Here is a 20,895-nt window from a genome sequence, read left to right on the forward strand (position 1 = left end):
AAACGAAGATCAGAGAACAGTAAATTGATAAATGGAAATGAGTAAAACTAAGGGAAAGTGTAAAGATAGAAAATGAAAAGCAGCAGCAATGTACAAAATGGAAAGTAGTGAAAGATTATCTCTGACACTGGGAATTGATTTCTCTGACAGCGAGAATGGAACAATAGAGCACTAAGAACGGAAAAATCACTACTCTAGAAGCCACAATTTTAAATGCTGCATTATCTGGAGACCAGATAATCATCATATTCTGTTGGAATGTTGATTGTTCCCTTTGATTTCTGCCATTTAAAAGTTTATCTGTTTGTCACGTTTGCCACTGGAACAAATACCATTTTGAAGGCAGCTAACTGCTGATACAATGAAAGACTTTACCATTTTGAAAACTCAGATATAGAATAAAAAATAGTTACAATGGAAATATGACAAAAAATTTTTCCAGTTTATTGCTGTTTCTACCCTTGAATCTGCATAAGTAGTTCCACTGAAGCACACATCTCAGGGTAGAATTGGTCCCTTAATATTTTAGCAAAAAATCCAGCTACAGTTATTTTAAACATTTCTCTTAGGAACAATAAGAACATGCATGCATTTCCAGGCTTTATGGTCTAGTCTTAGCAGTCTCAGTCCCTGAAAGTTTTGTTGGCTGTTATGACTTGTGAATTCTTCACAAGTAGCCTCTAACTTGCAAACATCTGCACACAAAAAAGCCCAGTCACCACACAAATTCAAAACCTAATGTTTATGCAATTGCTAAGGACTGCATACATTTTGGAGAATAAAAGCAGCATTAAAATGTATTAAGGTTATTTCAATGATGTGCTGCATATATTGATGCTTTTAAATCAAAATCCAATATACCATCCCCCTTCACACTTAGTGTATTGAGATAACACATCTATAAAGTACATAGAGCCAATTTAGCCTCATAAATAAACCTCAAATCCTGAAGTGAATAATCTAAACTTTTAACCCTGTCACATGGCATCTGTCTCTGTTATTGAAATTGAATTGGAAGAAAGGTATTCCTTATCTTATTTAGCATTTTAATGGGTAACAGTATGAAAAAGATCATGATGATGGATAGGAAAGAATAATCAGCAAACCAGACATTGCCATTATGAGACACTCCATAGACCTGATTCTCCTCTCACCTTCACCAGTGAAAATCAAATACAACTCAGTTGAAGTCCATGGACTTCCACCAGTATAAAAGTGGTGTAAATGTAGAAGGAATTATTTCCTATGTCTCATCTTTTAGCTACAATATATTCATGTTGTTATTTACAATCCAAGAAAGACTTGTTGAATGGCAAAACATAAATCCTGTACCATTTCTCATGTCTACCATCTTGAGTCATGAACCAAGATATTTGAGTTAAACTGGATATCTAGTAGCCTTGGAATAAATGTTTAAAGTTCTTCATTCCTTGACTTCCCTCATATTAACTCAAATCCTCTCCTTCCTCCCTAAAGGATGCACTGTAGGTATTTCAAATTGTCATTGTTTTAAAAATAAAAGTAATGATTACTTTACTGTTTTACATGTGCAAAAGATTTCTACTTTGTTCTGATGTGTCTTAGAGAAGGGAACGATCAAAGTGACTTTTTAACTTGTGTCAGATATTTGCTTTTGACTTGAAATCTTATCCACCAAGTTTCAGCCCAGATTGACTTTGTTACACAGCCAAGTTAAAAAATATAATGGAAATACCACAAGATTCCTATAGAGAGAAATAACGAAGAACTGCTCAAATACTATGGAAGTAGTTAGTAATAACCTACTAGGATAAGTTGCCATTCATTCCAATTTCCTTCAACATAGGGGAGGAGGGATAGCTCAGTGGTTTGAGCATTAGCTTGCTAAACCCAGGGTTGTGAATTCAATCCTTGAGGGGGCCATTTAAGGATCTGGGGCAAAAATTGAGGATTGGTCCTGCTTTGAGCAGGGGGTTGGACTAGATGACCTCCTGAGGTCCCTTCCAACCCTGATATTCTGTGATCTGTGAACATATTTGGGAGTCTTGCTTGTGCCCTAAGCAATGTCTGAAAGTACTGGAAGGTTTCAGATTCAGTTTCAGAAAGTATATTAACTGCCAAAAAAGATACAAAAGCAGACACACACACACACACAAATACACAAAGTGTATACACTGGCTTACCTCCAATATGATAAGCACATAAACGCCTGCTAAGATGACTGATGCGATTGTTACTTGTGTCTCTATATTTGCATGAAGGTACTGATGCTTCATGGAGAGAGGAACAATTTCAGACTCCTGTAGGAAAGCTTGAATGTTTATGGAGATTGCATTACTGTAGGAAAAAAAGAAAAGTTCTGCTTCCTTACAGAATGAAATAACTGTTGTATTTTTTAAAATACTGTAAAATTGTTTTAGTTAAAATAAAAAATGTAAAGCAACTTATGATATTTGAATACCAGATTGTAAATGCCATGTCTTGGAATGTAACTTAAGTCCAAGAAGTGGATAGGATGACTGTATTGTAATTACTTTTAAAAAACTAGGAAAGTTTATATTTTACTGACAGTCTGAAGAATTACAAAATGATGGAATTTAGTAGTTTTGTTTAAAGACAATAAAATATATTTTCATAGCATTCAAGTCATCAGTTTATACAAACTTATTACAGTTGGTTTCTGCCAACCTGTTAAGTATCTCAAAGATTCTAGTTGTGATAACTTGCTCATTTCGTCTTGAATTTAAAGGTAGAGTCCAGTTGTATAAGATCTGCAAGAGATTCAATTTAACAACACTAGTAATTAAAGATCAGTAAAAGCGGTACATGGCTCTGTTCAATTTTTCTATACATTTTTATTTTGGTGTCTACACAGATAGGTCTAAATTCTGGTCTACATCCAAGATGTATGAAGATCATTGACCAATGGAAACTGCAGCCAGAATTTGGTCCTTTACATGGAGAAATGACTATAAAGAACTCAGGAAAAACAGCTTCTGCAACATATATATTGCTGCACACTGGTATGTGGGCAAGTTATCAGAATGCACACTGGAGTGTGTATTTCAAATATGGGTACAGAGATTCTCTCTCTTTGGAGCCAAAAGGGATTTAAAGAGACACAGTTCAGTTAAAAATTGTAGCCAAGATTCCTCATTCCTGCTCTGTCCCCTTGTCTCAGAGGAGCAGCACAAAGAATGAAGAAAGCAGTCTTAAACACCCAGCTGGGGATACCTTTGGAAAAGGAACCCCTGGTGGCATAAAGTCAACATAGACAATTTTTAGCTATCTGCCCTCACCCCAGTGTCCTGGGCAGTCCAAGGAAGTGTCCATCAAGAGATGGGTGTCTGGAGCAAACTGTACTCTGGCTATCCCAAGCTAGCAGAAAGATCTCTTGGGGATTGTTATGATTGGTACAAATTATAGCATCTCTCCCATCAGTAAGAAATGCTGGTTTAACATTATAATTACCTCGACAACATTGTGCCCAGTGATGTGACTTGATGAGCTAATGGACCTGCTTTTATTAGCTTACACATAGTAACCATGAGTTTGTATGGAGTTACAATGCTGATGATTACGGTGTGATGCAACTACAAATCACAGGACACCCATATACACAGAATCACCCCCCAAAAAAGTAGGTGTCTATGGTCATGGTTATTTTTTAAACTACGTTGCTTCTTTTAATTTTCATGCATTACACGTGCAGACACATTAGCACACGTTATAGTACTCTGATTTGTCTCTCCTTTCAGTTAATCAGCTCATTTTTCATAAAATCAGTTTGCATAAGTGCAAAAAAGCACCTTAAGTCTGTTTCTTCATGTGCTTCTTTCCCGCAAAACCCTCAAGTCAAATTTCTCTAATTTGATTTCTTCTTAAAGAAAAGTACTTGTATGTTAAGTGTTAGATCAGAGGGAATTGTCCCCAGAGCTCATTAAGTTCCAAAAAGAGGGGTTAAATGCAATGATGAAAAGGTCAAGATAAAATATAATTTTATTATTTACAAATAACATAGCCAATGCCAACATCAATGTACATTTCACAGCAAAAACAAAAATCCATGTAATGTTGATGGAGATAACCCAGTATCAGTAAAAGAAAGGAATCTGAAAAGACGTGACACAAAATTTCCAAAGACAATGATATGCGAAAACCATAACCTGCGACTGACGTCTCCTTCTAGATCCAGGGTCTTCTATATGCCCAATTTGCACTACTATGTATTCCTCTGCCCGCCGATCAACCACATCTGCTGCAAAAGGTCCTCCTAATTCTAACTTCAGCAGGGCGGATTCACGAAAACCTGTAATATTTATAGCTGATGGAAAATCTGTTAAGGGTTAAACTTCCAGTGGTAATTATGTAGGATTACACATTATATTGAAATACAGTAGAGTACTTAACTCAAACAGAAAATGCAATATGAGGCAGTCTCTCAAATGCAATCTAAACTATTCTCAGAACACAACCTATGTAAAAAGATTCCCACCCTGTGAAATGCAGTTATCAGAGATAGCCATTTTTTTTAAAAAAACTGTGGTGCTAGAAGCCCACTTCAGGAGCAGCTGTGAATGTGGGAGGCACTGTATCCCCACTCCTTCCTGTTTAAGTTAAAGGCTGTTTTGCTGCTGTAAACTTGCAACTAGATGGAAAAGGAAGTCCATGTTGTCAAGGACTAACAATAAACAACATGTTTCAGAGTAGCGGCCGTGTTAGTCTGTATCGGCAAAAAAGAAGAGTACTTGTGGCACCTTAGAGACTAACAAATTTATTTGAGCATACGCTTTTGTGAGCCACAGCTCACTTCATCGGATGCATTCAGTGGAAAATACAGTGGGGAGATTTATATACACAGAGAATATGAAGCAATGGGTGTTACCATACTCACTGTAACGAGAGTGATCAGATAAGGTGAGCTATTACCAGCAGGAGAGAAAAAAAAAACCACCTTTTGTAGTGATAACCAAGGTGAGCCATTTCCAGCAGTTGACAAGAACATCTGAGGAACAGTAGGGGGAGGGGGGAATAAACATGGGGAAATAGTTTTACTTTGTGTAATGACCCTTCCACTCCCAATCTCTATTCAAGCCTAAATTGTATCCAGTTTGCAAATTAATTCCAATTCAGCAGACTCTCACTGGAGTCTGTTTTTGAAGTTTTTTTTGTTGAGGAATTGACACTTTTAGGTCTGTAATCGAGTGACCAAAGAGATTGAAATGTTCTCCGACTGGTTTTTGATTGTTATAATTCTTGACGTCTGATTTGTGTCCATTTATTTTTTTACATAGAGACTGTCTGGTTTGGCCAATGTACATGGCAGAGGGGCATTGCTGGCACATATCACATTGGTAGATGTGCAGGTAAACGAGCCTCTGATAGTGTGGCTGATGTGATTAGGCCCTATGATGGTGTCCCCTGAATAGATATGTGGACACAGTTGGCAACAGGCTTTGTTGCAAGGATAGGTTCCTGGGTTAGTGGTTCTGTTGTGTGGTTTCCACCAATTACAGGTGTCATGACCCACAGCTCCTGAACCCAGGCCTGTAAGTGTCCTGGAAAAAGTCACACCTCATGCTCTGCTCCTGCTTCCCCAGCTTCATTTTCTGGTATCACAACCCACCTTGACTCCTGACATCCGACTTGTGGTTCCTAACCTCCCGTTTGTGTCCTGCCTCTGACCCCCTGATATCCTGACCTGGCCTGAGTCCAGTTCCTGAATCATGGTTCCTAACCTTACCAGTTTGTCTCCTGATTCTGACCTCCTGGTATCCTGCTCACTCTTGACTCCTGTCTCATGACTGTGGACTCTGGCTTTGAGCACTAGGTCTGGCTGCCTACAACCCAACCATGACAACAGGCTTGAATGACACATTTGAAATCCCAGTTGCCATTTACAGCAGGAGGCACACATTGATTTGGGCATCATGTGGGCTGCTCAGTAAAAATGTATATTCAACGTGCAGCCAACAAAATGTTAGAATACATAAGGAACAGGATGGGAAATACTGAAAACAGTATGCTACCATGCTGATGTAACTAATCTGGCATTTGACTTTCACAATTTCACTTATAAATTTTCAGCATTGAGGCTGTGGTTCTGCAAAGCACATGTTTACATTTAAGCACATCATTAAATACTACTTAAATCATGGAATTTATAAAAGTGCATAAGAGCGTTGCTGAAGTAGGGCCTTATCACCTGACATTTAATGGGGGCATTTTACAAAGAGATGTAAAAATGTTGCAACATTTTTACAAATTTATTGCAGCCAATTAATTTGTTTTCCAGAAAGACATTTCACTGCCCATAATACTGAGAGGTTTGAACAAGGAAAGAAAAAAAAACACACAACTTAGAATTTTTAAAGCACTCTTACTAGTTTGAATCCTACAGGACAGCACTTTATCTGACTTTTAACTGATCTCTAGTAAAACAACTGAAGTTATCCCGGGTTGACCACACACTGAATGTTTTAACATAGAATGTTTGGGTTTGATATTTGAAGTTCCTACATCTTTACAAAGAATTACAATGTTGCACACTCCTTAGTGCTCAAGAGAAAGGCTGAATGACATTGGACACTGAACCACCCTCCTGTGCCAAAAAAAAAAAAAAAATAGGTCTCTCCAGGTCAGGATTTATTACCAGTGCATAATGAGAAAGCACGTACCTCTGTGCCCTGATTTGTGGAGAGAAGACTGCAGTCTCCAGAGCTGACAGAGCATTTGACAACTTTCCCAAGCAATGTATCCACTCAAATGTATGTTTAAAGGGGATCATAACACAAGATGGTGAATTAAAAAATGCAAAGCAGCAATGAAGTAGTCAGCACTTGTTCCTTTAAACAAACTCCAAAACAGGAAAATTCACATGTTGGCCCTAGCAAACGTGATATTACATTTCTCTTCAATTGCTGCAGTATTCCAGAGCTACTTGCTGTCACAGTTTCCATACACCAGTGCAATGGCACAAATCTTTATTGAAACCCTTTCAACAGCTCTAGTGACAGGCATTAATTATTGTCCTTCAAAAGTCTTGCTGACCTGTATTCATTAACCTAATGGCTTGCGGCACCTTTGACAGCCATTATGTACACCATTATGAGTGCAGTCAATTTATTTCTACAAAAAAGCTTCAGGTGCATATAATTATGACAACTTCCTTACACACAATACATCCAACATAAATCCTGTAATTATACAGATGACACATTCAGGAGCTACTACAGACAAAACAGTCATCAGAAAAAGGAAAACTTATTTTCAAGGTATGCACAGTGGTGCCTTCATACAAGATATTTTCTTCCTACATAGCTTTATTTTTCATTTGTCACTGTTCAAACATGAAACCATAAGAAAAAGCCCTAGCAAGAAGGTCCTATATTTGATCACACATGAAACTTAGTATCTTTCACAGGTCTAAGCTGAGGAACTTAAATTGAAATCCCATTGGGGTTCTCTCATTCCAGACAATACTCGGTCTCATCTTTCTTTCCCCTGTTAAGTCACTGCAGATCATAGACTGCATCTAAGATACAGTCTGATGTTCCCAAAACACTTCTGCTGTGGGAAAACTACAGCCATGCTTCTAGTCAAACTGAGATCATTTTGAAAGGTCTGATTTGAATGACGCCTGTTCATTTTAATGGATTTCAATGCATTGCTTACTGGATTCATTTCAGAAGCTTATCAAAGCAAAGTGATGCACAAAACATTTGCAGGGAAAGACCCAACTCACACTGAGCCTGGGTTCAAGGTTCATTATCTGTGCACCCGGAGAGAGGAATTTTTCCCAATAGGGGAAACTGGCAATTTCCTTTCCACCCAACAAGCCCCAGGACTCTTTCTTACTACAGTTCCCTCACCACAAAGCACAGGAAAAAGGCGGGCGGGTATGTAGGAGTTTCTGTGGTGGCTCCAAAGCACATGGAGGTTCTCTGAGAACGGAGAATCCTCCACTGGCTTTAGCAGCTAGCAGCACCAGCCTCTTCCTGGTGCGGGGGGCAGGGGCTGAGGTGGGCCTTTGCGCTCCCTTATATAGTGCCCCACCCCCGGTTCCTCTTCTTCCCCCCCCCAAAGACCTGCCCCCAGCCAGGCCAGAAGCTGGAGCCAGCCAATGGTAAGCCACCCTGGGGAGCCCCAAACCCTCCACCTGCCCTGGGCAGCGTGCCTCGGGAGTGGGGACACTGGCTGGGGACTGCTTTCAGGCACCCCAGCCCCTCACCCAAGGCAGGTGGAAGGTCCAGGGCTCCCTACAGCAGCCCGGGTTCTCTTGGTGGCTCTTACCATGGCCTGACTCTGACTTATGGCCTGGTCAGGGGGAAGGACCTCAGTAGGAAGAGGAGGAGCAGGGGTGGGGCCACAGTTCTGCTGCCAGTAGCCCCCTAACTTCTACACTCCTGTGGGGGTCCCCAAATTGGCCAGGGGCCCTGGCCATGGGCCCGTGTGTTAATCCACTGCTGAGCACACCAGGAATCCCCGGGTTCTTCTGGGAGTACGGGAAGTATTCTGATTCCTACTTCACCCACACCCATACATTCCCCCCACCCTTGCTATGGCTAGCAGTGCATGAAGCCCACAAGGCATCCCATAATGTTTAGCAAAGTGCACCAGAAGACCTAAGGGGTTCCAAAGTAACTCCATGCTAGGAACTCTGGGGTTTCACTTCCTAGAATATATAGTTGTTACAGAAACCCTGAAACTTCCCTTGCTAACTCCCTCGGCCATTTGAGCTACTGACTGTCAGCTGAGCAAAGAACTGGACACAGCAGAAGCCTGGTACAGGAATCAGGCCTCTTGTCATCTCAGAAAAGACCGTGGATTAGAAGGGAGGCAACTTTCAAGATTATCCTTTCCACAGAGATCAAAGATGGGAGCAATGGCCAGCAGTGTCCCCACCAGTAGGAGTGGGGCCACCACCACACATTATCTGGGTGCTCCTCTAGAGATGATACCAGGGATGTTGGGGGAGGAATGAATGAAGGACAGCTATGAGTAGGAGGTTTCTTGGGGGATGGAAGGAAATGTTTCCTTGGAGGTTTCTGTTTGCTAAAGTTCATGGCTCACTTTTTGCCTAATATTTGTACTATTAGTGCATTTAAGGTTCAATCTTGCAGGGTCCTGGGCACTCTGGCCCAAATCCAGCAAAGCACAGGGTTACATGCCTAACATTAAGCATATGCCTAAGTTCTTTGCTGGATCAGACCTAGAGGGCTCAGCACCTTGCAGACAGTACAAATGAGTACAAGGGGACACTTAACATTTGTTCTGCAGCAGGAGATCTGAGAAGTACACATTGATTAAACAGAGCTACAGCAATAAAAAAAACCAAAAAGGCAGACCTCACAAAAGAATAGAAAATCCTATTGCATCTCTAGTCAGTCACCAAGACTATTGTATTTAAGAATGGGAAGAGGGATGGGTTAGTTGGTTATTGTTCAGGGAAAGGAAAAACCTTTTTTGATATTACTGATGAACATATGCCCCCGGCTCTTCAGGGCATGATGATTAAAAGGTTTTACAATGACCTCTGCCTGCTCTGTGACTGAAGTAATTGCATTGATCATTCAATCTGTGATTTCAAAACTCATGCACCTTCAGCCTTAATCACGGTAACTAACATCCTCAACTTCTCTCTCCTCTTTTTTCCTTCTCATTAGCTTATATCTTTTCCCCCCAATGTCACCCCTCCCCCCATATGCCAAAAGACCTCTAAATATTTTTGTTGAAAATCACTGACCAGAAACACTTTGGCCTCATATCTTATTTGTCAATTTAAGAGATAGTTGTGAATTGCTCAGAACATAGCCACAGGATGAACCTCAAATATTGCTAATATTTATACAGTGGTGGCACAAAGACACCAACCAAGTTGGAGCCTCAAGTATTGTATCAATACAGAGTAAATGGCACTCCTTCCTCCAACAAGCTTACAATCTAAAAAAGACAAGACATAACAGACAAACAAATGGGTTAAGGAGGATGGACAAGAACTGGAAGTCATGGTATATGAAGAAAATTATAACTTACTTGGCATCACAGAGACTTGGTGGGATCAACTCCCATGATTGGAGTACCAGCAATGAGGGATATAGCTTGTTCTGAAAAGTTAGGTATGGGGGGAAAGGAGGTGGCGTTGCATTGTACAACAAGAATGTATACACTTGCTCTGAGGTCCAAGGGGAAGTGTTGAGTCTCCGAGTGAGGATAACAAGGGGAAAGAAAAAAGCGATGTTACAGTGGGGGTCTATAACAGACCACCAAAACTGGAAGAGGAAGTGGATGAGTCATTCTACAAGCAGGTAACAAGATTAGCTAACACACATGAGCTAATATTAATGGCAGATTTTAACTTTCCTGATATCTGTTGAAAGACTATTGCAGCAAAACCTAATACGTGCTGCAAATTCTTAGCATGTGTTGGGGACAGCTTTCTGATCTTGAAAGTTGAGGAAACAATTATGGAATCTACATTTTGGATCTGGTTTTGACCAAAAGGGATGAATTAGTTGTAAACGTGAAGGTGGTCGGGAACTTGGAAGGAAGATCTTGTGATCTGATAAAATTCAAGATCCTATGGAAAGAAGGACATGAGAACAGCAAAACAAGGACACTGGACTTCAGAAAGGCAGATTTCAACCAACTCAGAAAAGTAGTAAGCACGGCCCCATGAAAAGACCAATTAGAAAGAAAAGGAGTCAAAGGAGGCTGGCAGTTCTTAAAAGATGTAACACTAGAAGCTCAACATTCTGATACAGAGGAAAGATAAGAGCCACGGGAGGCCAATGTGGCTGCACAAGGAGCTTTTTAGCTATCGAAAAGTGAAAAGGGATACGTACAGGAAATATGAGGAGGAGCATGTCACCAAGAAAGCATACATGGGAATAGCGAGAGTGTTTAGGGACAAAAATCAGGAAAGTCACACCTGACAAGGAATGTTAGAGACAACAAGAAAAGGTTCTCCAAATATTTCAGACAAAAAAGAAAGATAAGGGATGATTGGGTCCGCTGCTCAATGGAGAAGGTGAGCGGGTAATGGAAGACGATAGGAGGGCAGAGCTGCTCAATGCCTACTTTGCTTCAGTCTTCTCACAAAAAAATAATGTGACCAGATGATTAGAGAAGTTACCATAGACAATAAAGGGGAAGGGATGCATATCAGGATAACTATAGAACACGTCAGACCAATCTGAATGAATTCAAATCAGCAGTGCTGGGGGCTATTCACTTGACGGTACTGAAGGAATTAGCTGAAAAAAATCTCGGCACCACTGGCAATATTTACAAACTCATGGATGACAAGAAAGGTCCCAGAAGACTGGAGAAGTGCTAACATAGTGCCCATCTTTTTTAAAAAGTGGAAAAAGGAGAAGCTGGGGAACTATAGACCAGTCATCCTGACTTCAATACCTGGAGCAATGTATAAAAGATTCAATTTGTGAATACCTGGAGGATGAAGGGGTAATCACTAGCAGCCAGAGTGGATTTACCAAGAATAAATCATGCCAAACCGGCTTGATTTCCTTCTTTGACAGGGTAACTGATTTGGTCAGGGAGAATGCGGTGGACATAATATACCTGGATTTGAGCAAGGCTTTTGACACAGTTCCACATGACATTCTGATAATTAAACTGGAGAAATGTGGGCTATCCATTAAGTGGATACATAATTGGTTAAACAACCGCAAACAGAGAAATTATTAATGGAATGATGTTGGATTAGAGAGAGGTAATAAGTGGGGTTCCATTGACATCTGTTCTGGGTCCAGTGTTGTTTAACATCTTTATTAATGACCTGGATGTAGGAATAGTGAGCATACTGATCAAATTTGCAGATGAAACAAAGCTGGGGGCGAGCGTTGCCAATACTTTGGAGAATAGAGCTAAAATTCAGAGAGATCTTGATAAAACTGAAGAACTGGACTATTGACATCAAAATGAAATTCAAAGACAAATGTAAGGTGCTGCACTTAAGGAAGAAAAACCAAATGCACAAATACAGAATGGGAGATAACTGACTTGGCAACAGCACTGCTAAGAAGGATCTGGGACTTGTGGTGGATCACAGCCTCAACATGAGTCAGAAATGAGATGCTGTTGCAAAAAAAAAAAAAAAATCAATTTTAGGTTTAACAGATTCGCAGCATGAAAGTCACAGGAAGCGATAGTACCACTCTACTCAGTGCTAGTTAGGCCTAAGCTAGAGTACTGTGTCCAATTTTTGTCACCACAGTATAGAAAGGATATAGAGAAACTGGAAAGGATCCAGCAGCAAGTGACAAAGATGATCAAAGGGGTGGAATGCAAGCCATATGAGCAAAGGCTGAAGGAACTAGGTATGTTTAGTTTGGAAAAGAGGAGATTAAAGAGGAACATGACAGAGGTCTTCAGATACTTGAAAGGCTGCCATAAGAAAAATTGTTCTCTCTTGCCACAGAGGGCAGGATAATAGGTTCAAACTACAGCATATTAGATTAAATCTCAGGAAAAGCTTCCTAACTGTAAGAACAGTAGGACAATGGAACAGACTGCCTCAGGAAGTTGTGGAAGCTTCTTCACTGGAGGTTTTCAAAAGGAGGCTGGATGGCCATCTGTCTTGGATGGTTTAGACAAAAAAATCCTGCATCTTGGCAGGGGTTTAAACTAGATGACCATTATAGTCCCTTCTAACCCTACAATTCTATGATTCTAGTGTGCAGTGTGTAGGTAACAAAAAATAATCAGATGTGCTCAATTCTTAGCCAATCGGAGAAAGTAATCACAACTCACCACCTGCCTTGCCATTATTAGAGTTCAGTTATAGAAGAGGTGAATTTTGAGGGGTGATTTGAAGGACAAGGAAATGGCATTACTGAGTCTGACTGGGAATTTCCCCAATGTATGGCTGGCACTGGCACAAGATAAAGTACAAAGGTGCTTGAGGGGGAAGTGGACAAGCAGGTAATCAAGGCTGCTATCATCCACAGAGCAAAGGTGGGAGCTGACAGCTCGATAAGGTAAATGGGAAGTCCTGTGGGAAAGAAGTGGCTCAAAGCTTGGAAGAATTTGAAGGAATCTCAGAACTACAATGCAAAGGAAGGTGTAAAAGTTATTACCTGCAACACTTTTCTTATAGGAGCCAAACATTTCTAGTTAAGGAGAGAAGCATTCAACTAAGGATAATTGTAATAGGTGAGGCAAGGTAAATAAGAACTATGTCAAAGAAACACAGACTCTTCTTTAAATGAGGGAGCAATGGTATATGGTTGGATTGCACAATACCTCTTTAGCACACAAGAATCCCAATTACTTTTTAACTTCAGAAACCCTAGTTCTATTATGGTGCATTGATTTGCTCCAGACCTCTGTTCTCTATTGCCTGTACAACCTAAAACTTTGTATAGATCAGGGCAAAAGTTATTCGAAACACAGCATGAAGAGAAGCACAGTAATGAATGTGGAGAACACCTAGCATTTCAGAACATCCTACAAAACTAAACATTATTTTCATTACGGGAGAAATGCAGAAATACTTCTCTTGGGAGTCCATGGTTATCTAATTAATGAACTCAGATCATTTGGGAGTACTGATGACTGTGCAGTCACAGCAGGCCAAAAACCCTTGTATATTAGGAGTATTCACCCCTCAACTGAGAAGCACTGGGTTTTGTTAATGTATCACTGTATCTTTTCTGCTATAACCCAGTTCCCAAAGATGCATCTTCTTATCAATTATTGATGCTTTGCACTTACCTGCCTTTCATTCAAAGATCTGAAAACATTTCACAAACATGCCACAACAACATTTGGAGCCTTGTCTCCTGCAAAAGGAGGCCTGCTGCTGTGCACTGGCACAGATTACCCTCTTGTGGCTGAATGAACTTTTAAGTAAATAAGTCACAAATGATTAAAAAAAAGGAACAACACCATCTCCATTTTGGAAAATTATACTAAATCCATTTAATTTGAATCAGGACCAGTACGGAAACCAAATGCATTTGTGATCAAAATAATACTAAAGCAAATCCTACAGACATGGAAAATTTCCATAAAGTCACTGGAGGGGGTGGGTTTTCTGGCATTGCTTTTGACAGCAGCCTAGCCGCCTCAGTGCTGTGTGCCAGATGTGCCTTGGTGAAATGGGCAAAAGCAAAGAGAAGCAGCAGTTCAGAAGGAGGGACATAGAAGATGATGGGAAGAGAGACAATTAGGGAGGAACAACAATAGAAAGAAAGGGAAGGAGGGAGAGAAGATGGAAAAGAGGTAGTCATAGGTAAAATGAAAAGTGAAGAACATCCATCCCAGTAGAAATAGTTCCTACTGCCAGAGATGGGAAGCAGTGCCTCCAACAAAACTAATTCTGGTGCTGGGAGACAGTGGGCATAACAGGGAATATCACAAACATCGAACTGAAGCTAGAAAGGTGGAAAAAATACAAAAGGGGAAGAAGAAAGAAGGATATCACTCTTTTTGGCATGAAAATGCTTCCAAATTCTTGGTTTTTCATTGAAAATATTTTTCATTAAAAGTTTTCCAACCATCTCTAGAGTGTATAAGCCTCTGCATTCCCACATCAGCTACATTTCGCATTCAAAACTTTAAGAAAGTTTAGCTCTTTCCTCTATTTCTCTCCAGCACAGTTAATTTGGAATTAGCTGTCCTGGCAGTGCCTGCCTTGACCTTCCTGTCAAAACTGAATCATTATTATTTTTCACTGATCTCTGCCCTTTCCAAACAAGGAAGATGACAGAGTCAAATCTAAAGAGTGTAAGTTCTGTACCTGGATTCATGGTTCTCTTCCTAACCAATCTTTGTGGGCAAATTTTGAGCTCACATACAGACTGATCTTGTGAGATGGCAACTTCCTCACAAGATCAGACTTTTACAGGCATCAATGGGAGATGCACCCATGAGAGGAGAACAGGACCATATGTTTCTAATTCACACAATAGTAGATATTAAATTGAGAAACATGCCATGGCTGCCATCAGAGATTAACTCAGTGACCTCCAGAGCCCAAAACAAGAGACTCCACAGCTTGAGCTAACGAGCCAGTGTCACAGACATAGCTGCCCCTTACTGGCAAAGCATGCCACTAGGGATGTTCCCTGCCTCAATTTCCCCTCACCTGGGTTTTCTGTGTCTCAGCCCTCTGGCTAGGTCACTCTCAGAGTTCAATTCCTTTCTGGGGTGACAAAAGTTCACACAAACAAAAGGTTCTTTCTTCTCGTTTGGGCTTCTCTTCAGCCCATCCTCTGGGCTCAGTTCCCAGGCTCTTCTAGGCTACTGTTAAGTCTCTTTGCTCTGGGATAGTGCTGACTCCCGAGCTGCTTTCCCTGGAGTCCCTTCACAGCCTCAGCCTCTCTGGGCTACCTTTCAGTCTTCCCTGCTCTGGGATAGTGCCCTGACCCTGGAGTCTTTCCAGAACCTACTTCAGGGCCTTTCACAGGACCCCAACTTGCTCCCTGTGGTTCCTCCCTCCAACTGCTCTGACCTTTTTATGTGGTTTTGGTGTTAACCAGGCTGTCACCTGACCCCAATTAATCTTACCCCCTTGGCTGGAGGCAGCTAACTATGACACCAGTGGGACTAATTGAATAGGGCTGTCTAACCCCAAGCGTCCTGGCCCTTAAAGGGCAGGCATTCCATCGCAGCCAGGCTCTGCAGTGGAGATCTGTAACAGACCCTCATCCTTTGTCGGCCAGGCACAGAGGACCATGTAATACACACCATCTACTGGGATGCATAAGTTATCAGGGCAGAGACCTTTACTATTGGTCCCTAAAGCACCATTCACATATGTAGCACAGTAGAACTAATATGGCAAACAATAATAATATAGAGGACATGCAGTCATTCCAAAGTATGGCCTCTTCAGTAGAATTCAACAGAAACAAATACATAGAATCTTAGGACTGAAAGGACCTCACGAGGTCATCTAGTCCAGTCCTCTGCACTCATGGAAGGACTAAGTATTATCTAGACCATCTCTGACATCCTGATGGAGATTCCACAACCTCCCTAGGCAATTTATTCCAGCGCTTAACCACCCTGACAGTTAGGAAGTTTTTCCTAATGTCCAACCTAAATCGCCTTTGCTGCAATTGAAACCCATTGCTTTTTGTTCTCTCCTCAGAGGTTAAGAACAATAATTTTCCCTCCTCCTTCTAAGAACCTTTTATGTACTTGAAAACTGTGATGTCCCTCTCAGTCTTCTCTTCTCCAGAATAAACAAACCCAATTTTTTCAGTCTTCCCTTCAATCTAGACCTTTAATAATTTTTGTTGCTCTTCTTGGGACTCTCTCCAGTTCATCCACATCTTTCCTGAAATGTGGTGCCCACAGGACACAATACTCCAGCTGAGGCCTAATCAGCAAGGAGTAAAGCGGAAGAATTACTTCTTGTGCCTTGCTTACAATACTCTTAATACATCCCAAAATGATGTTTGCTTTTTTTTGCAACAGTGTTACACTGTTGACTCATTTAGTTGTGATCCGCTATGACCCCCAGATTCCTTTCCGTGTACTCCTTCATAAGTACTCCTTCCTAAGCAGTCATTTCCCATTTGTATGTCTGCAACTGATTGTTCCTTCCTAAGTGGAGTACTTTGCATTTGCCCTTATTGAATTTCATCCTATTTACTTCAGACCATTTCTCCAATTTGTCCAGATCATTTTGAATTTTAATCCTATCCTAATAACGATACCATGTATTACTTGCAAGCCTGGCAGTGCTTATTAATCTTTCAGTCTGTCTGTAGATGTTAATTCCCTATAGTCTAATACTTAGGATTTCAAGGTACTCAGATTCAACACCAGAATATTGGTGCATTTAATCACTCACTAAATGTTCATCTACAATGAACAGCTCACATTAGTAGCAACAGAAGCATCAAATTAAATGTCTTCCTTCCTCACCCCCTGCATAGGTTCCAAACAGTGGTGCCAATTAGAGGTGTCAGGAGTGGGGAAATGAAATGAATGCCCCCTCCCCTGAAGGTTTTGGTGCTTGCTCATAGGCTATGAAGCTGGGCCCCAGGGGAGATGCTCCAAGCACTTTTAAGCAGTGGTCCCCTACTACATCAGTGTGGCTGCTGTTGGAGCAGTCCAGAGCATTGCTCCAGCTGTGTGGTTGTGACATCACTGAAATTTGACCCGGCCAGCCCTCTGTCCAGACAGAAGGGCAGCTGGGCCAAATTTCAGTGGGTGTCATTGTAATCTGCTACATGGTGTCACAACACCACTCAAATCTGACCAAACTTCCCCTCTGTACAGATGGAGGGGTAGCCAGGCCAAATAGTATTGTGACCTGGTGTATGTGGAGTCTGTCCCTGTACAGTGAACTGCAAGGGAATCGACTGAGAATTGGACTCCTGGCAACATCAGTTCATTCACTATGTGGGTAAGAGAGAGGAGAAACTCCCCAGCCAAAGGAGACCAGGGGTTTGTGTGGGGCGTGGAGCAGGAATTGGAGCAGAGTCCCTGCCAGGAGGAGGAGAAGAATCTGAATTTGTGCTCCAGGAAATATCTGAATTAGCACTCTTCCAAGACTAAAAGGGACCAGTGGGATCATCTAGTCTGACCATAGAATTTCCCCAAAATAATTCCTACAGCATGTCTTTTAGAAAAACATCCAATCTTGATTTAAAAATGTTCAGTGATGGAGAATCCACCAAAACCCAGGGTAAATTGTTCCAATAGTTCCATTATACCACTGTTAAAAATGTATGCCTTATTCTGGTCTGAATTTATCTAGCTTCAACTTCCAGACATTGGATCATGTTATGCCTTTTTCTGCTATATTGAAGAGCCCATAATCAAATATTTGTTCCCCATGTAGGTACTTATAAACTGCCATCAAGTCATCCTTTAACCTTGTCTTTGTTAAACTGAATAAATTAAGCTCCTTAAGTCTAGTGGTATAAGGCATGTTTTTTAATTCCTTAATCATTTTTGTGACTCCTCTCTGAACCCTCTCAAATTTATCAACATCCTTCTTGAATTGTGAACATAACCGGATACAGTATTCCAGTAGCAGTTGCTCCAGTGTCAAAGAGAGGGGTAAAATCACCTCTCTACTACTCAGTAATCCCCTCCTTTCCAAGGATTGTGTTAGCCCTTTTGGCCAAAGCATCATACTGGGAGTTCAACTTCATATAATTAACAAAGGAAGTAGTATTCCACCATCATCATCATCAAGGACTCAAAGCTTCTACTCAAATCTCCATCACTGCGTCCATTTTTCATTTTTTAAATACAACTTTACTGGACATTAACAAGAAAAAAAGATTCTGTCCATCTTTTTGCTTACTAATTATATATTACAGGTAAACTCTGATACAGGTTATTTATTAAAATGTATTAATAACTTTAATTCACATTTAAACTAGTCATATCTTTGGGGGAACTAGTTTTGGGATTTTTCTGTCATTGTGACCTTACATCTGTTTACATTTTGCATATTGTGATCAGGTTTCATTATGAACTTCAGCTCCTTTTTTAAGACATGAGTAGCGGTCAAGTGGTGTCCAGTTGAAAAAATAGGAAAATCAGGCCTTTGCACACTTCATTATCATTTAGATAAGTTATTATGAAAACAGGTTTGTGACCAAATTAATTTGCTACCATAACACAGTTAGGTAGCATCACAAACTCTAAGGAACTAAATCGCTGTCAATATCTAATTTAGTAATCAGCAAAGCAGCCATTTTCAATCAGCTTATCATCAGTATAACCGGTGACCACACTGCTCTCTCTCTCTGATTCTTAAAAAGAAATTGATAAAGGATACAGTAGCTTTCCAGTGGCGACACAGCCAACATCTGCCAGGGTGCTCCTTGATCTGCATAAGTGCTAAATAAAATCTATGACAAGCAAAAAATGGGCATACATTGAATTGTTACAGAGTTATCTATCTACCCAGTCTGTCTCAAAAAATATATGAAATAGCCTTTCTTGAACCTTATAAACAAATGTATAATTCACAATAATGTTTTCATGTATATTTAATTCCAATTGCTGATATTTCCCAAACTTAAAACCAGGCCTGTGACTCTCAAAAAGAGTCAGTGGTATTGAGGTGTAATCCTTCACCACATTTAAACTAGCAAAGTCATACATTTTGTTTATTGTAATCAAGTCTCTCCCAGGACAAAGTTGCAGGTTAGTTTTAAGGAACTGTCTGGAAAGATAGGTCCAAATCCTGTCCTGGCTAAGGGGAAACAAATGCGTATTGTGCCCTCTGCTATAGGAATCCTGCCAGGCAGAAAAAGATTCCTCATGTCAGGCAAGCAGATAATTTCCAACCCTCCAAAACACTTGCAGCCTAACAGTTAACAGATTCCTTTGGGACTGTCCAATCTGACCACTCAGCTGCAGAGCCCACTCAGCCACCTCCCCTGCTATGCCTCTAGCTTCTCTCCACTAGAACACTGTGACTGGTACTGAATCCTGGATCAGTATCTCCCTCCATTCTTTTTCTGCCTCCATTTTTCAAGCGTTCAATTTGTGTCATTATAGTACAGCAGGGAGCAACAGAGCCAGGAAAGGAGCCACTTAATTCAGGAGCTGGCTGCCTCACACAGCACTATTGATCAGTTAAGATGAGGCAAGGAGGATGGAAAAGCCAGGATAATGATGCAATCATGAAAGAAAGGAGGAGAGAAAATGGGGATCCTGGAAGGGAAAGAGTGAGAGAAGAGAACTAGAATCAGGCAATGGACTAGAGGGGGGATTTGAGGAGATATGAGAAACAGTTCATTAGAGATGGAAATTAAAAACACACGTACGGTATTTACAGGCAAGAGACACTAAGAAATTTTGTGGATGGGGAAAAGAGACAGGAGTATTAGAACAATGCAAAGAGGAAGAAGGAAAGAGCAAAGATTAAAGAAGGGGAAGACAGGAGGATGAGGAAAGGGTTCTAGAGACAGAAAGAGAGGAACTAGAATTAGGGCATCAGTCAGAACGGGAGAGATTTTTTTTAAAAGGGCTGGGTCTGGGGGAACTAGCTAGAATATGAAGCTATATACTATTTTCACCTTCCCAGCTTTATTCCTGGGACAGTTTCTCTGCCTTCCCTAATGGCTGCTAGAGTGCAGCCTTCTGCAGCTCCCCTCCCTGTGCTAGCTGACCAAAAGTGATTCCGACAGCCACATTTTAGCAGCCAATGGGGAAGGCAGAGAGCCCACATGAGGTTTTGCGGGGCCTGTTTTCCACTCTGCAAGGAGTTCCATGAGAGTTTGAGGGGGAAGTGGAGGAGTTAGTGTGGACATTTTGGCAGAGGAAGAAACTGACCCATAAAGCCCCTCAGTTTTGAAGCGGTACTTGAGGAGCCATCTCAAAATCATTATACACCTGCCAGTGACATACATGCTAATTAACTGGACCTGCCTCCTCTCAATGTTCCCTTGGAGGCACCGTATGTAGCGTGTGGGCCAGTGTTAACTAATCCACAAGAGACCTGTGCATCTTTTTGCCCATTGATCCTCACTGCCCTGACAGGATTGGATTTAGCCTTAAGCGACAGTCATTCCAATTTAAAATCATTACACTGATTTAATTCTAATCTATTAAATGAAAGAACGTTGCAAATCCAATACTTACAGAGCACACCACTACAAAGATAAAAAGGGTTGAAACTTTTAGGAATCTTAAACAGCATCTGAAAGGTAAGAAAAATGTTACTTACAGAAACTTTATAAAGAAACATTGTGTGTTTGATCATAAAGAAATTTTTTAGATAGAAAATAACATGATTAGCCAGAGAACTCAGTTTCCCCATAGAGTACTGAATACAGGCACTAAAATGCAAGCAATTGTCTATTGCCATTCCAGAGCCCAATCTTGTCGTCCTCACAAATACAAAGCTACTTTTAAAAAGAAAAGGAGTACTTGTGGCACCTTAGAGACTAAAATTTATTTGAGCATACA

General features: G+C 40.9%; 1 protein-coding gene across 1 annotated transcript in view; it reads right to left on the minus strand.

Moving 5' to 3' along the window:
- OCA2 (OCA2 melanosomal transmembrane protein) overlaps positions 1–20,895 on the minus strand; it is a 275,411-nt gene that overhangs the window by 202,581 nt on the left and 51,935 nt on the right. Inside the window, exons 4-8 of the mRNA XM_043492950.1 lie at positions 20,569–20,626; positions 18,755–18,827; positions 4,146–4,303; positions 2,668–2,750; positions 2,163–2,316 (exon numbers count right to left, since the gene is read on the minus strand). Coding sequence (XP_043348885.1) covers positions 2,163–2,316; positions 2,668–2,750; positions 4,146–4,303; positions 18,755–18,827; positions 20,569–20,626 — 526 coding nt within the window. The remainder of the gene's footprint in view (positions 1–2,162; positions 2,317–2,667; positions 2,751–4,145; positions 4,304–18,754; positions 18,828–20,568; positions 20,627–20,895) is intronic.

The sequence above is a fragment of the Dermochelys coriacea genome, chromosome 1 (genome assembly GCF_009764565.3).
Source record: "Dermochelys coriacea isolate rDerCor1 chromosome 1, rDerCor1.pri.v4, whole genome shotgun sequence".
Classification (NCBI taxonomy): domain Eukaryota; kingdom Metazoa; phylum Chordata; order Testudines; family Dermochelyidae; genus Dermochelys; species Dermochelys coriacea.